Below are 13,568 nucleotides of genomic sequence, written 5' to 3'. Positions count from 1 at the left end.
AGACGTGACATAAATCTTCTCATCTAATTCTTCCTCAGAAAGCCAATAGGCGCATTTCATGGACTGCTGTGCTATCGCACAACAGATTTTTAAAACTGAAAATCAAGCACACAGCTGCTTCCTCTGTGCAGATCGTCCCACCAACGTCGTGCTGTCTATGGATACTGTGGTCACAGAGGGTCAGCGCATCACCATCACCTGCACTGCTGATAGCGTCCCACCCTCATCTCTCAGGTTGATAAGGGATCTTCAGTCTTCAGAAAGGCCTCCCTCTCTACCCACCACTCCTGCAGACAAAAACATTCTAAAACACACGTTTAACGTAACTTCAGCCCACACAGGCGTGTACATCTGCAGCGCCTCGAACAGCGAAGGTACAGCCTCAAGCCATAAGAGGAAGTTGATGGTGAAACGTGAGTGATTGTCTTTTATCTTCCTGCTGATCAAACATTTCATATAAAAACCAAAACTTTCCATAAGGTTGTTGACATGTAGACTTTGTACAAACAGAAAAAACTACCGAGTTCAACTGGCAAAAGTACAACTGAAAAAGTATTTTTGAGTTTTTAGTTGACAGATGATGCAGACATCATGATTCATGAGGGGCACAATGATTAAAAGATTCTACAAGACATATTTTTTCAAATACTGTACACTGAAGTACAGTTCTGAGGTGCTCATACTTTGACTTTTTCCACTTTGTGCCTCTTTATAATTCTATACCAGGACATCCGTTTGAAGATATAGACTTAACACTCTAAACATCACAAGAAAACACGATGTCTGATGCAGTTAGGTAACCACCAAACGGTACATCAAGACCCTGTGCTTCAAACTAAATATCTGACTGATGATGACTTTTTTTCTCTTAAAGGGCATTTTCCTGCTAAGATGTGTACTTTGTAAATAAAATTACAAAGGACTTTCATTTTATGGTGTAATATTGCTACTTTTACAGAAATCTCTTAAAGTTTTAAACCAGTGAGTGAATTCAGTTAAAAAGCTGTAACTGTTATAACTTTGTTTTAAATGTTTGTTTTTGTTGAAACAAAAGCACCCTGTATTTTATAGGTGTGCATTTATCACCAACATGGACAAACACTTACCTTAAGTTGCCCCCCCGCCCCCTCTGTTATTCACAGCAGCATCATTTCGGTTGTTAAATGTTTGGGATTACGATATAAACTGACATAACCTGACTGTTGTCTTTTGTTCTGTGCTTTGGGTAAATGCAGATCGTCCCAAATATGTGACAGTAATTGCTCAGCCTGCTCTTACTGTGGATGAAAACACGTCGCTGACTCTGAACTGCAGTGTCAAGTCCTACCCAGAGGTGACCTCTTTCACCTGGACGAAGACGACTGACGGGAAGACTGAAACCAAGAAGGGGACGCAGATTCTCAAAATAGAGTCGGTCAGTCCTGCCGACAGAGGGCTGTACAGTTGCACAGCCACTAATGTAATCGGGACTGGAGGCTCGCAGGCAAAACACGTTAATGTCAAATGTGAGTAGACTGAAGCACTTGTGATGGTGTATTGAGGAACTGACAGGAATTAAAAAAACATTACTGTAAGTATTTTAAATACTATTTGAGCATAATGTAAGAAAAGTACTTTGATTAGATTTGCTTCTGCATAACCCCCAAACCAGACCAAAATGAGATTAATGCAGAGAATTAATCTAATTTAAAGTGCAGGTACAAAATGCACTCATCTGTCATGGACTAAAACCTTTTTCACAACACGTCTGCTGTCTGTTAAAAAGCCAACAGAAGGCAACTTAAGCGGGAATTTTCTAACAGAGCTTGGAATATTCAGAGAAAATATGTCAGTGATTTGTGTTGAAGGTGCCCTGCTGTGTTTTCTTGTAAATGAAGTCATGCTTACATTCAGCGTTTATATAATCGTAAACCTTTTTAATGTTTAATGCTGCATCAGAAAACATTTGAATTCTTTCCTGTTCAGGTCCATGTTGGCTTGTTTTTCTCTGCCTTTTTCTGGCAGTATTGCTTCATTTTTTGGTGCATTACTGTCATTAATCAGTAAAGAAACCCGGAACCTATCAGAAATCTGCATTGTGTCACAGCATGCTTGAATGCATGCGTGTTTGTCTGTGTGTGTGTGTGTTCATGAGATATAAACAAGGGGGTTCCCACATTGCTCCATAACGGTAGCAGATGTCACAACCTCCGCTGCGCAGCCTTTTAAATGTGATGTAGACAGTATCTTTTGGTGGAGTAATCAGTTACAACACAAAAAACAAACATAATAATAATGAATAATTTTGACTTCTTTCCCTTTCTCTTAATTTCTCGGTTTAGATGCTCCAAAACACACAAAGATCACAACATGGGCAGAGCAGCAGCACCCTGACGGGACCCGGTCGGTGACCCTGGGCTGCAGCAGTGACAGCTTCCCTTTAGTCGAACATTATTCATGGTACAGGAAGAAAAACACTGAGGAAAAGGCTGAAGAAGTGTCTAACAGTCAGAACTACACAGTGAAATCAGACAAACCGGGATCCTACTACTGCATCGCAAAAAATGAAATAAGTGAGAGAAGCTCTGACCCAGTCGATGTGTTTTTGGAAGGTGAGTGAATTTAGACTTTCCAAAACACGCTTTTCCCTCATTGGTTTAAAACTAGGCTGCTTGTTCATAAATGTGCATCTAAACACTGGTGCTCTGTCTCTTCTCACCACAGGAGGCTTTATGAAGGTCCTGAAGTTCTCCTTACCTTTTCTGATCCTCCTGCTGGTTATTTTCTTCCTTGTCTTTTTCTGCAGGTAAAGTATGAAAACTAAACACATCTGACAGATGATCTGGCAAGCATAATGACTGTCATGTCCCTTTGCATTTTCAGACACAGGAGGAACAAATCAATTCAGCGAGGGACCACAAACGCATCGCCATGTGTTCAGGTGATTACTCGTTTGAGCAACCTTTTCTGTGTTTTTATCAAAAAAAGTCTGGACAAAATGACGTGTGTGCGTATGTGAATCACTTCAGGGTTGGTGGAATTGGACGACGAGGAGGACTCGAATAAACCAGTCCGTCACGGCAGAGCCTTTCAGGAGCAGGGATGACCAGCCGCACCGTCCGAACGCCCAGCGGCAGCAGCCACGTCCAGACAGCACGTAAGACAACACACACTGTCCCTGCACGAGGACAAGACACACACTGTAGGACAGAGCGCTGGATGGTGCTGCTCAGGCTGTAGTCAAAGCATCCATTGAAGACCCAGTCAGACGCGAGTCACACAATGAGGGTCCGGCCTGTCATGATTTTATTGGTATCATTGTTGTTCCACAGGCCTGCGTCCAACATCAACAGTGTTTACTGCACTGTGAATCTGCCTGCCAGGACACAGGTGAGCAAGTCCCACCACGACTTCATTAAGAGTGCAATAAGTAAATAAGTATTTTGGCTTTTATTACATGTTGTTTCCTGTTGTGTCCTCAGCGTTGGCTCAGCTTGGGCTTAGAAACTTCACATTTAAACAGAAGCTAGAGGTGGAGTTTGAAAGATGTGAGTCTTCACCAGGCAGAGAGGATCTCACAAAAATATTACTGACTTGCAATATGGAAATTGGAACAGTTTATGGAGGTTTACTGTCCAGCTTTGATATGATGGAAGTTCTTTCCACATTAAAAACAATAAAAAACACTACAAATGTAAAACTGCAAAAATGTTTTAGCTATTAGTAAACTTTTTGGTTATATCTTAATGATAAAAAATATGGCATATGCCACTTTTCCCCAGCCTATAAATATTTTGGATTTAAAAATACTGCAAAGCTTAAAATTTAAGTTTAAATATCAAATTATCAAATCCTTGTAATCACATCCCCACAAAGAATTCTTTTAATCTCCGATTTAAAAAAACTAATTTTTCAATCTTATTTCAAAGGACAATAAAAGCCCCCCAAAGTCCCGGAAGAGGATATCTTGATCTAAGTAAATAAAAACAACTTGTATGTGCATTTGACTAAAAAGTGTTTGTCCAGCTCTACTTTAGACATCCGGATGTGTCTTTCAATGCTCAAGCTGTTGCTCTGGCCTCTGTGCTGTACTTCTGTACTGTCTGTTTATCTGAACACTAATCATTTACTGTTCAGTATTGTGGAGCAATGAATCGCCGGACTGACAGCCCTACAGCTTCCCTTTTTAGTGCATGAATGAACTGATTCATTTGCTGCTGCACATTCACTGCTGTGTCCTGTCTGCATCTGCTCAGGGTCCTCCTGCACAGAATCCAGTCAGACAACAAGATGGAGGCACAGCAGAAGGGTCTCTCAACTACGCTTCCTTACACTTTGGAAATAACCAGAAGTGAGAATTTATTTTTGGCATATTGTACCACAGCAAGAGAGGAATTATTACATAGCAAATTTTGATGATATTTGTTTTTCTAGGAACAAAAAGGCAAAAGCAGAGGAGAATATCGTGTATGCTATGGTGTTCAAGCAAAATCCACCTAAGAAGGTCTGAAACATCTAAAGCACATTTTCCCACATGTTATTATATTACAGCTCTTCAGGTGTTGTTTAATGTCTGAATCATATCATGGTTTATTTATATAGCGTGTGTGGTTACAGTGAAGCTATTTTGGAATGCAGAAAAGCAGAAGTACGTCCTGTTTAGAACATCTGTGTGGCCACAACACTTTAGCGAAAAAAAATGATTTATAAAAACTGATTTATAAAACTCTTAAGTGTATGAAGCAAAAAAAAAAGGTTTCATGGAGAAAAACATTAAAGCTGGCTGTGGACCAAATCTACATGCAGTCAGGATTTACGACTCAAATGATTTTTCCTTTCGTTTGATTTATTTTGTCTGTAATGAGGCTCTTCCTGATCTCTCTGTTATTCTCCTAGACTGGCCAAGAAAGGCTGGAGGACTACGAGAACATCACTGCAGTACACACAGCCAAAAGTCCAAACCCGGTCAGCTCCGACTCAGACACCAGTGAAGAAGATTTAGAGCTCAATTATTCCCAGGTGAGCTTCAAGGCAAAGTCTGGACATCAGTGGGCCAGCAGTGACTCCAGCACCTCTGATGAGGAAGACATCCAGTACTCAGATATCAAAATCTGATGAAGAGTTAAGGTCGCTTAATCAATCAAAAAATTTTATCGTTCTACTGTATTGTGTCTACATGACCTTCCAGTATTATTTTATTCATTATTTTTCTTCTGCATCATTATTAAACAAGTACTAAACAGAAGGGAGGAAAGTGACCAATGAGCTCAAGCCCACAGCCGCTAAAATACAAGTCTCGTCAAAGAAAATGTATATGATCAAATGTGCACTTGTAAAAACTGAATGTCATGACTGTGACTTTTGTGAGCAGCACAAGATGACACAGCTGTAATGCTGTAACAGTGTACATCAGCTGCTTTACTGAAGCTTCTTTTTAATATATGTATAATGCTCCATTTCATGACACGCTTTCACTTTTGCTCTTGTATGAGCTGCAGTGCAGGAAGAAACTCTTTCTTTAATTTTATAAGCACACACAAACATATTTATGTATTTTTACAAAAACAAACCCCACAAATTAGCAATAAAAAAGTGTTTGACAAATGTCACAAATGTGCATGGTTCTTTCACTTTTCACAAAGGTTTTATATAACAGCGAGGGAAAAGTTAGCATTTACTTATGAAACTGAAAAACCACACAGAAGATCAATTGTGGGCAGGTTAAATGTTCATCCACAGCATGCAGATTTGCTCTGATGTCTGTATCATGCTGTAACTACCTTGTGTACACCTTCAATCATTTTTATTTTATTGTGTTTTTCTTTTGCTAGACGTTTTTCAGTAAGGAGACACAAGAAAGGTTGACAAAAAGGAGTTATAATCACGAGGGTTGAGAGTTAAACTTGAAGCCACAAGCTTGTGGCATTACTTACTTAAACAAGGCTGCTGCCTGCGTTGCAGCTGCAGATTTTACAAGGTTGTTCTGCTCAGCTAACTGTGGAAAACGTGACACTGTTCGAAGCCCTGAGTTTCAGCTAATCCATGACTTTCTCACTGACCTGTCCTATGAGGCCATCTGTGTCTTTCTCTTGTCCCAAATGCGTATCGGCGACGGCCTGTCCTTCCTTTGCGTGTCCTCCGTTGCCTCCTGTGGAGTGCAGACGGATCTGAGCACACTCTGCCGTCTCGGAGGTCGGCCCTCTGATGTCCCCCTCTCCGAGTTTACCCTCTGTCTTGACAAAGTCCACCTCAGCGCCGTGGAGAGGACCTTCTTTAACTACTCCTTCCTGTTCCAGAATTGCTTTATTGGCGAAAATCACATCCATTTGTGAACAGTTGGTCTACAAGGAAAGCAAGATAGCGATTTGCATCAGGAAGACAAGATTGCAACCCACTTCAACATTCTGGGAAATGAGCTTGTTTGCTGCTTGACTAACACATTTTGTCTCATTATCTTCAGTGTTAATTTAGTTGACGAATAGTTTTCGTCAATGACCTTTTCTTCAGGCAAAAACGAGATGATAACTAAATAAAAGGACAAAAACTATGACGAAATCCATTGACATTTTCGTCAATGAGTAAAAATGTGATGAAAACGATTGCTAGAGACGAAATCCAATTTTGATTTCGAAAATTATTTGCTGACGAAATTAACACTGGTTATCTTCAAAGCAAAACTCAACACTACATCCTGAGAGAAGCAGATTCTGTGATAGTAGGACTGAAAAGTTCTTTATTAGTAGTATTAGTAGTATTATTAGTATTGTGGAAAACCACTTTGTAATAATGAGTGCGAGTTTACAAGTTGTGGCTACTTGTGTTTTTAGTGTTAATAAAGCTTTTGATCTGGGCTTTACAAATCAGGACCCCCATGCAATCCATTGTAAGTGGCAAGCATTCAGTCTCACCACAGCTGGAAGAAACTTCAAATATTGGCCTCTCAAGCTTACAGAGAGCGCATTCTGGCACACAAATTCCAGATTTATGCTGCAAAGTACGGCTAAACTCACTGGATACTGGGAGATGACACTCTGAAACAGTGATGACAAAAACTGAATTTCCTGTACTATGTGACAGTGATTTGTATAATTGCTTGTAGGATGTGCGAAAGTTCCTGTTTGCACTTACGTGTGTATGTGTGTGCAAACTCACCGCAGTAGTAGCTATAAAGTCGGAAGTGTCCACCAATCCTTTTCTGGGTGAAAGGCTGCCTCTCCTTTTCCTACAATCAGCATAACAAGTCACTATCATAAACACATTAATTCCTTAGGTTTATTAAAGTCATTCCTGGGGAGCCATTGTTACCCACTAAAAATGACCGCCATCCAAATTACGTCCATAAAAACAACTTCAAAATGTGTTTCTGTCTCAAGTTGAAAGCAAAAATGTTAGCATTGCTGTATGTATTTAAGGTAGTGTATTCAGAGTGGTAGTCGCTATCAGTTTCAGCTTTGGTTTTGCATTTCTCACCTGCAAACGACAAGCAGCAAGGGGACACACACCAGCAGCATCCCCAGGGCTCCCGCTGCAGAGCCAATCAAAAGAGACAAAGTGTGGAGGCCTGAAAAGTCCCCACACACCACATGTTAGTAAAAACCGGATCACTCACAGGGATCATGCAGAAGATTAGCCAAATGCAGTATCTTGCAGATTCCCCTACCTAGCTGAGTCTCGCTGGACGATACGTTGAACGCAGACCTATCAGAGCCCAGAGAGTTGATACTGAGGCAGACCAAAGAGGGCATATCTTCATCCAGGCGGTACAAAGTGATGACGCTCCTCATGCCCACACTCCCTAGAGGAACTTCCCTGATCGGGATGTCGGCAGAGTGATTGACAGGCTCTCCGGCCAATTCCCAAATCAGAGATGGAGGGGGGTTCGCCTGGCTGTCACAGGAACATCGGATCTGGGATAAAATCTTGATGCAGCGGGAAGAAGGCAGGATCTCTGGAGCAACTGAGACGGAGAACATGAGTGAACAATTGTACATGCTTGGTCAGCCAACTCGGGGAGGGGGGGGGTTACGAATAAAAATAATAAAAAGATGAATAAGTCTCACATGTGACATCAAGACTGGCAGGTTCTGAGTATTCGGCTCCGTGGACGTTCAGAGCTTCACAGTAATACTGATCATCTGAGAGTTTGGTCACGTTGAAGATGAGGTTCTGCTCAGAGCCCACCATCTCTTTTTCTCTTCCGGCCACTTTGAACCACGTGAAGTTCATCACTGCCGGATTGGCGATGCTTGTGCAGGTCAGAGTTACGGAGCTGCCATCCAGCACTGGACCAGGAAGGTCAACTGAAACTGAGGTGTTCTTAGGAGGATCTGAAAAACAAAGTTAATCTGTTAGTCCTTTGTCTTAGCTGGCAATGTAGGATCAACCTTCCCAGCAAATGATTTTTGGGTCATGGCTGTACTGATTCATAAATTCACTGTTCGGTTTAAATTTTAATTTAAATTAAGTTTGAATCCTAACTATTAAGCCAACATGGACAAGCAAGAAGTCACAGAATTTTTTGTTTTTAATATCCACAATTTCTTTGAACCTCATGAGGTAATTGGTTGATTCACCATGTTTGCAATCAAAGGCCTTGTACTATGATAAAAAACTAAAAATGTAAAATATCAAAATAACGACAAAATATTGCAATTTCAAGCCTTTTCCATTAACTGGACCAACTTATTTACTAGTGGTCAATGCTTAATGGCAACTACAGTACATTTTAATAAGAATTTAATTAAAAAAAAAACTTGTATTTCACAGATCCTATAAAAGGTTTATAAATACTTTCGTGGTCTATTAAATTTATTTGAATTTTAAGTTTCAGTAGACCAAGCTCTTCATGGCTGGAAATGACAAAGACAGGAACCAAACAAAACATCTACACATAAATTAACACACGAGCACATGTGGACGTACAACAGAGCTCAGTCATGATGGACCGCTGACACAGAAAGGATTTTGAGGTTGTCACGCAGTGTGACAATGTGTTACTGTCCACCGTCCAGACACTGTGGTGTTTCCCTGTGACTGAGACTTGGCTTCAGGTCATGTCTGTGCGACCTCAGCTGAATATACAGTGGAGCCAGACTCGGCATGTGAACACACTGGAAACGTACAGTTGTGTTGTTTGTTATCACTGTGAATCAACGTCTTTGCTGTGAGAAATAAACTTACACTGAACGTCCAGCTGAATCGCCGCTGAAACGTCCTCTCCCATCTCATTCGTTGCTGCACAGTGGTAGGCACCGCTATGGGTCGGGTCCACGCCATTTAGCACTAAGGTCGATCCGGTCTCCTCATCCTCTTCATTGTCTTTGTACCAGGTGTAGTTGGTCACGGGTGGGTTGGCTCTGCTCCTACAGAACAGAGCAACAGCGCTGCCTTCCAGTACTGGACCATCAGGGTCGACGACTACTGCAGTTTCCTTGGGAGAAACTGGAGAAATTAACAAAAGTATCAGTTCAGTCCATGTGGTTGGCCAGCATTTTGCCATCTGACTTTCTATTTTATTGGGACTTACACTGTACGTCTATATGGGTGATGGATGAGTTCTGAGCTCCATATCTGTTACTGACTTTGCAGTAAAACTGGCTGTCGACCTCAGAGACTGTTGTTGAAAGCCTCTTTTTAGAACCCATTGCTGTCACCTGATCTCCATCCACTTTATACCAGGTGTAGCCGTCCACAGCTGGATTTGCGTTAGTGTTGCAGGTCAGAGTCACCGAGCTGCCCTCCTTTACGGGGCCAGAGTAACTGACCGATGTGTTGTTTGGGGCATCTGGAAGAGAATTTCGAAAATCTGAATATGTGAAATACTTGGATAAATATTTGTTTCTTCAGTATTCATTCAGATTTGTTTCTCTGTCCACCTGGAAAATGTAATTTGTTTTAATTTTTTAGCTTTTCTGCCAGCAACACTTGCAGAGAACATCTGGTTCTTTGGCAGCTAAATGTTTCACCATGTCTGCTGGTTTTAGCGTCAGAGGATTTATGTTTTTTGTACAATAAACATGAAGGTGCCAGGGGATGATTAGCTTAGCAGAAATGTCTAAAAGTCTAAAAAAACAAATCAATATTTTCTTTTTACTTAAGAGTCAATCTACTGTACGGCGGTGTCATTTCAAGCCGGGGTCAGAACATCAAATTATATAAAGTGGAATAACATGATCCAAACTGAAACAACATCCAACACAAATGCCATACTACTCTGCGTACGTACTCACAAAGAACACGGAGGGTCAAACTTCTTTCGTACAGAAGATCACTGTTGCCAGCTTGTCGGCTGTAGAGGACGGTGCACAAAAACTTCTGTCCATTGTGGAGGTAAGAAGCAGTGAAGTTCATAACAGAGATCACAGTTTTGGTGTCCGTGCTCTCCTCAGTGTCACCCAAACTGGGGGTCCACGTCAGAGCTGGAGGAAGAAGGGGACAAGCGGCTACAGCCGAGCAGTTCAGCCTCACTGGAGTCCCTTCTTCCACCTCCAGCCTGGATGGAGTCAAGGCAGGTCTGGGTAGGAAATCTGAGGAGTAAAAACAATCAGAAGTAGTAAGAAAGACACCAAAAGATGTGGGTTTACATGCATAAGAGTAACAGGACATACATGTGACACAAACCTTGAGCGGTGATAACGACACTTGTCTGAAAGTTGAACTTCAGATCGTTCTCACACTGCAGTCTGAAGTAATAGTTGTCGTAATGGTTCGACGGCAGGTTGTTGAAGACGGTGGTGCAGTCCTTCTCTCGCAGGATCCCCGTCAGGTTTCCCTGCAGGATGTTCAAGCTTGCACTTGCTCCGGTGAGGCTGGAATCAAACACCTGCGTTCGACTCCAGCTGCCTCGTTTCCAAATGGCTTTACACGAATCATCCAGGTACTGATCCCACCCTGAGGGCAAACTGAAAGTGCAGGGGACGATCACACAGGACCCGCTTAGTCCCTCCACTGTCTGAGGCATGAAGGCTGCCCAGTGTTGGCATGAGCTACCTGAGGTGGAACAATAGCAACAAGAGTAGTATATGTTGAATGTTGCATGTTATTGAAGCGGAAACTAAGCCATCCAAAATAACATCAGACCCCCACAAAAGGTGAATGTTGAGACAGAAAGCTAATTTTGCAGTATTTGTGAGTGATTGCATAAAATTGTTAGCATTTGAACATGTGGCTCAGCCCACCTTGAATTAGACAGCATAAGAGGAAAACCTTTCCAGCACCTGTCATGCTTGTCTGTCAGGTTGATGATCCTACAGAGAGGTACTGGACACACACACAAACCCGTTCTTATTTCCTGGTTAAATATTATAGCCATTTATAGCCAAGATAATAGAGAATAAATCCTGTTTGCACAAAGAGATGGACTGTCACAGCAGAGAAGCACCAGCTTGTGAAAATAATGAAAATATCAATACCACATTCGAATAGGACCTCCAATTAAAAGGTATAAGGCATTCACAGTTGTTTTTATGCAAAATTGTTTGCAGTAAAATTTAACGAATTAGCAAAAGCACCTTGAATAAGGAAGGTGATAAAACATTACTATTTAAAGGACAAATACGAGATGTATGTGCCTGACTACACTTGAAAACGACATGTGAATACAACAGATGAAATTTAGCAGAATAAAAACGTGCAACATTGCAGATGTAACAAATGTAACAGATTTTAAAATCGTTTTTAAAAGTATAAGTATTTAAGTTTGTGACAGAGAAATGAGAATTTATTTCAGTGCAGATCTGCTGCGTGAGCTAAGAAGACAAGTCAGACTTGCAGAGTGGGATAAGACTTTACAGCTTCATATGAATTTCTGAAATTTAACTCCTACCTTACAGCCAACAATGATGCTCAGCATACAGGGTCTTGATTTTCTGGAAAAAAAGAGAGCACATTTAAAATTAAAATTACACACCACTGTAATCTGTTTCAGTGTTTTTGAGATCGATTGAGGAGCAAATAAAGGTTTTACCAGCATTGAAGTTTCAGTGTTGATAATCCGACTTGTGAGTCATGTCAGACCGTGTGGTGGTGTGCTGGGATGGGAACACTCAGCTCCTGACAAACTACAGAGGATGTGTGTGTGTGGATGTATGTGTGTGTGTGTGTGTGTGTGGGGGGGGGGGGGGTTCTCAGCACAACAACGGGGTTTTGACTCTCTCTCTCTCTCTGTTCCACAGTAATGCAAGTCTCTTCAGCCTGGAACCAAAAGAACATAAACGTGTGAAACAATTTTTTAAAAAGAAAGCGAAGAAAAGTAAAATAAAAGACAAAAACAACGTGGCTGCTTGCATGTGGACGTTTTCTCATTGTGTCACTTCAATAGGCCGTCAAGCTGAAGGTAAAAGGAAGCAGTGCTGCTGATATTCAGTTAAATTTAAGTGTAAAAAAAATTGCACAGTCACTTACAGCAAGTCCTTCAGAAGTTTCAGTTCTTACTGGATTTCTGAACCCTCTTCACTTTAAAGGGCTGAATGAAACGCAGTACAGTCATGGTTTTCATTAGTAGTACCTGTGATTCGAAGCAAAAATAGCATTAAAAAAAACAAACTGTATACTCCTTTAGCTCAATGAAAATGTGCCTGTTGACCAGAAGTGAGTGTGATATTGTTGTACTGTACTCTGAGGATAACATCTGTAATTTTAACCAGAATTTTCAAGTGTCTGAGGCCTTGAAGCAGTAATACAGAAAGACGTTGGTTTGTTTCAGTAATAAGAACAGGAAATGACCTCACACAGTGCACAGATAAATGTACTCACTACTCTTTTTTTAAGTGAAGTACACATCATCAAGCACAAGCGTAAAAACTAAAAAACAAAACAATATAAATATTTTTCACTAGCTTTTCATGTAGCTGGTTTTGCGATGTGCATGATAGGTTTAAACAAGCATCAAGTGGCAGAGACGTCAGATGGGCTGAGTGTGTGGATGATTTCACATGTTAAATATTTTTTGACATGTCAAGAAATATCAGTTTAGGGAAACTGTGTGCACTACAACAAACACTCCTGTAGGACATAAGGTCCCTATAAGATGTTTGCTGATCTATTTCTGCAATGTCTCTGAAGTGAGTGCAACGGCAAGATATTTTGAAAAAGGTGATCAATTGATGGTATGGTTGATTCAAAGAAAAATTTGTTGTTGAGTATTTTGAAAATTGATTAACTGCTCAAGTCATTTTTCAGACAAAAATGATTCTTAAATGTAAGGATTTGCTACGTTTCTCTTAGATTTTAAATAATTTATGATAGCACACCTAAGTCTTTGGGTTTTGGACTGTTTTGCTGGACAAAAGAAGAAACCTGGTTTCTGGGAAATCATAAAGAGCATTTCTCACAACTGTTTTGACATTTTATAGACTATACAATTAATCCATTAATAATGTGAACACTCAACAGATTAACTGATAACGAAAATCAACAGTTGTAGTCCTGCAATTAACTGTTAGAACAAGAAAAATGGGACAAAAAAATAAACAATGGACACAAATACACAACAAAACATCACAGGGGAGATAAAAATGACTCCATTAGGACTGACCAAATGATGGAAAAAAATCTTACTGTATTTCCCAAACTGTTTTCTTCTGTTGTTA

General features: G+C 40.7%; 2 protein-coding genes across 4 annotated transcripts in view; one reads left to right on the top strand and one right to left on the bottom strand.

Moving 5' to 3' along the window:
- The window catches only part of si:dkey-24p1.1 (uncharacterized protein LOC556718 homolog), a 15,278-nt gene extending 9,288 nt beyond the window's left edge, over nt 1-5,990 (top strand). For both annotated transcript variants that reach the window (XM_046399953.1, XM_046399952.1), the window contains exons 8-17: nt 132-413; nt 1,236-1,505; nt 2,322-2,591; nt 2,704-2,785; nt 2,863-2,920; nt 3,009-3,136; nt 3,312-3,369; nt 4,236-4,330; nt 4,414-4,483; nt 4,876-5,990. In XM_046399953.1, the coding sequence (XP_046255909.1) occupies nt 132-413; nt 1,236-1,505; nt 2,322-2,591; nt 2,704-2,785; nt 2,863-2,920; nt 3,009-3,136; nt 3,312-3,369; nt 4,236-4,330; nt 4,414-4,483; nt 4,876-5,094 (1,532 nt within the window). In that variant the 3' untranslated portion in view covers nt 5,095-5,990. The remainder of the gene's footprint in view (nt 1-131; nt 414-1,235; nt 1,506-2,321; nt 2,592-2,703; nt 2,786-2,862; nt 2,921-3,008; nt 3,137-3,311; nt 3,370-4,235; nt 4,331-4,413; nt 4,484-4,875) is intronic.
- Nucleotides 5,455-13,484, bottom strand: LOC124064987 (myelin-associated glycoprotein-like). 2 transcript variants are annotated; one of them, XM_046399954.1, is made up of 11 exons: nt 12,382-13,484; nt 11,157-12,171; nt 10,600-10,968; nt 10,209-10,505; nt 9,506-9,763; nt 9,160-9,420; nt 8,040-8,306; nt 7,640-7,936; nt 7,450-7,540; nt 7,132-7,201; nt 5,455-6,320 (listed from the first exon to the last, which is right to left on the bottom strand). In XM_046399954.1, the coding sequence occupies exons 2-11, from the start codon at nt 11,200-11,202 to the stop codon at nt 6,015-6,017; spliced, it is 2,262 nt and encodes a 753-aa protein (XP_046255910.1). In that variant the 5' UTR covers nt 11,203-12,171; nt 12,382-13,484; the 3' UTR covers nt 5,455-6,014. The 2 variants fall into 2 exon arrangements, with proteins under 2 accessions (XP_046255910.1, XP_046255911.1); XM_046399955.1 differs by lacking the exon at nt 12,382-13,484 and having other exon boundaries at nt 11,157-11,238; nt 11,804-11,843.
- Between the last annotated feature and the right edge of the window lie 84 nt (nt 13,485-13,568).

This window comes from Scatophagus argus, chromosome 9, assembly GCF_020382885.2.
Source record: "Scatophagus argus isolate fScaArg1 chromosome 9, fScaArg1.pri, whole genome shotgun sequence".
In the NCBI taxonomy this organism is placed as follows: domain Eukaryota; kingdom Metazoa; phylum Chordata; class Actinopteri; family Scatophagidae; genus Scatophagus; species Scatophagus argus.
Note: the sequence above shows the minus strand (reverse complement) of the source record. Positions and strands in the feature narration are given on the sequence as shown.

Bases quoted from the DNA above. Each gene is read 5' to 3' on its own strand.
- LOC124064987 (XM_046399954.1), bottom strand. From the start codon at position 11,202: ATGACAGGTGCTGGAAAGGTTTTCCTCTTATGCTGTCTAATTCAAG. The intron at 7,937-8,039 runs GTGAGACTTATT...TCTCCGTCTCAG, and splicing joins TGCCAGTCTTGATGTCACAT to TTGCTCCAGAGATCCTGCCT. The intron at 7,202-7,449 runs GTGAGAAATGCA...TGCTGATTGTAG, and splicing joins TTGCTGCTTGTCGTTTGCAG to GAAAAGGAGAGGCAGCCTTT.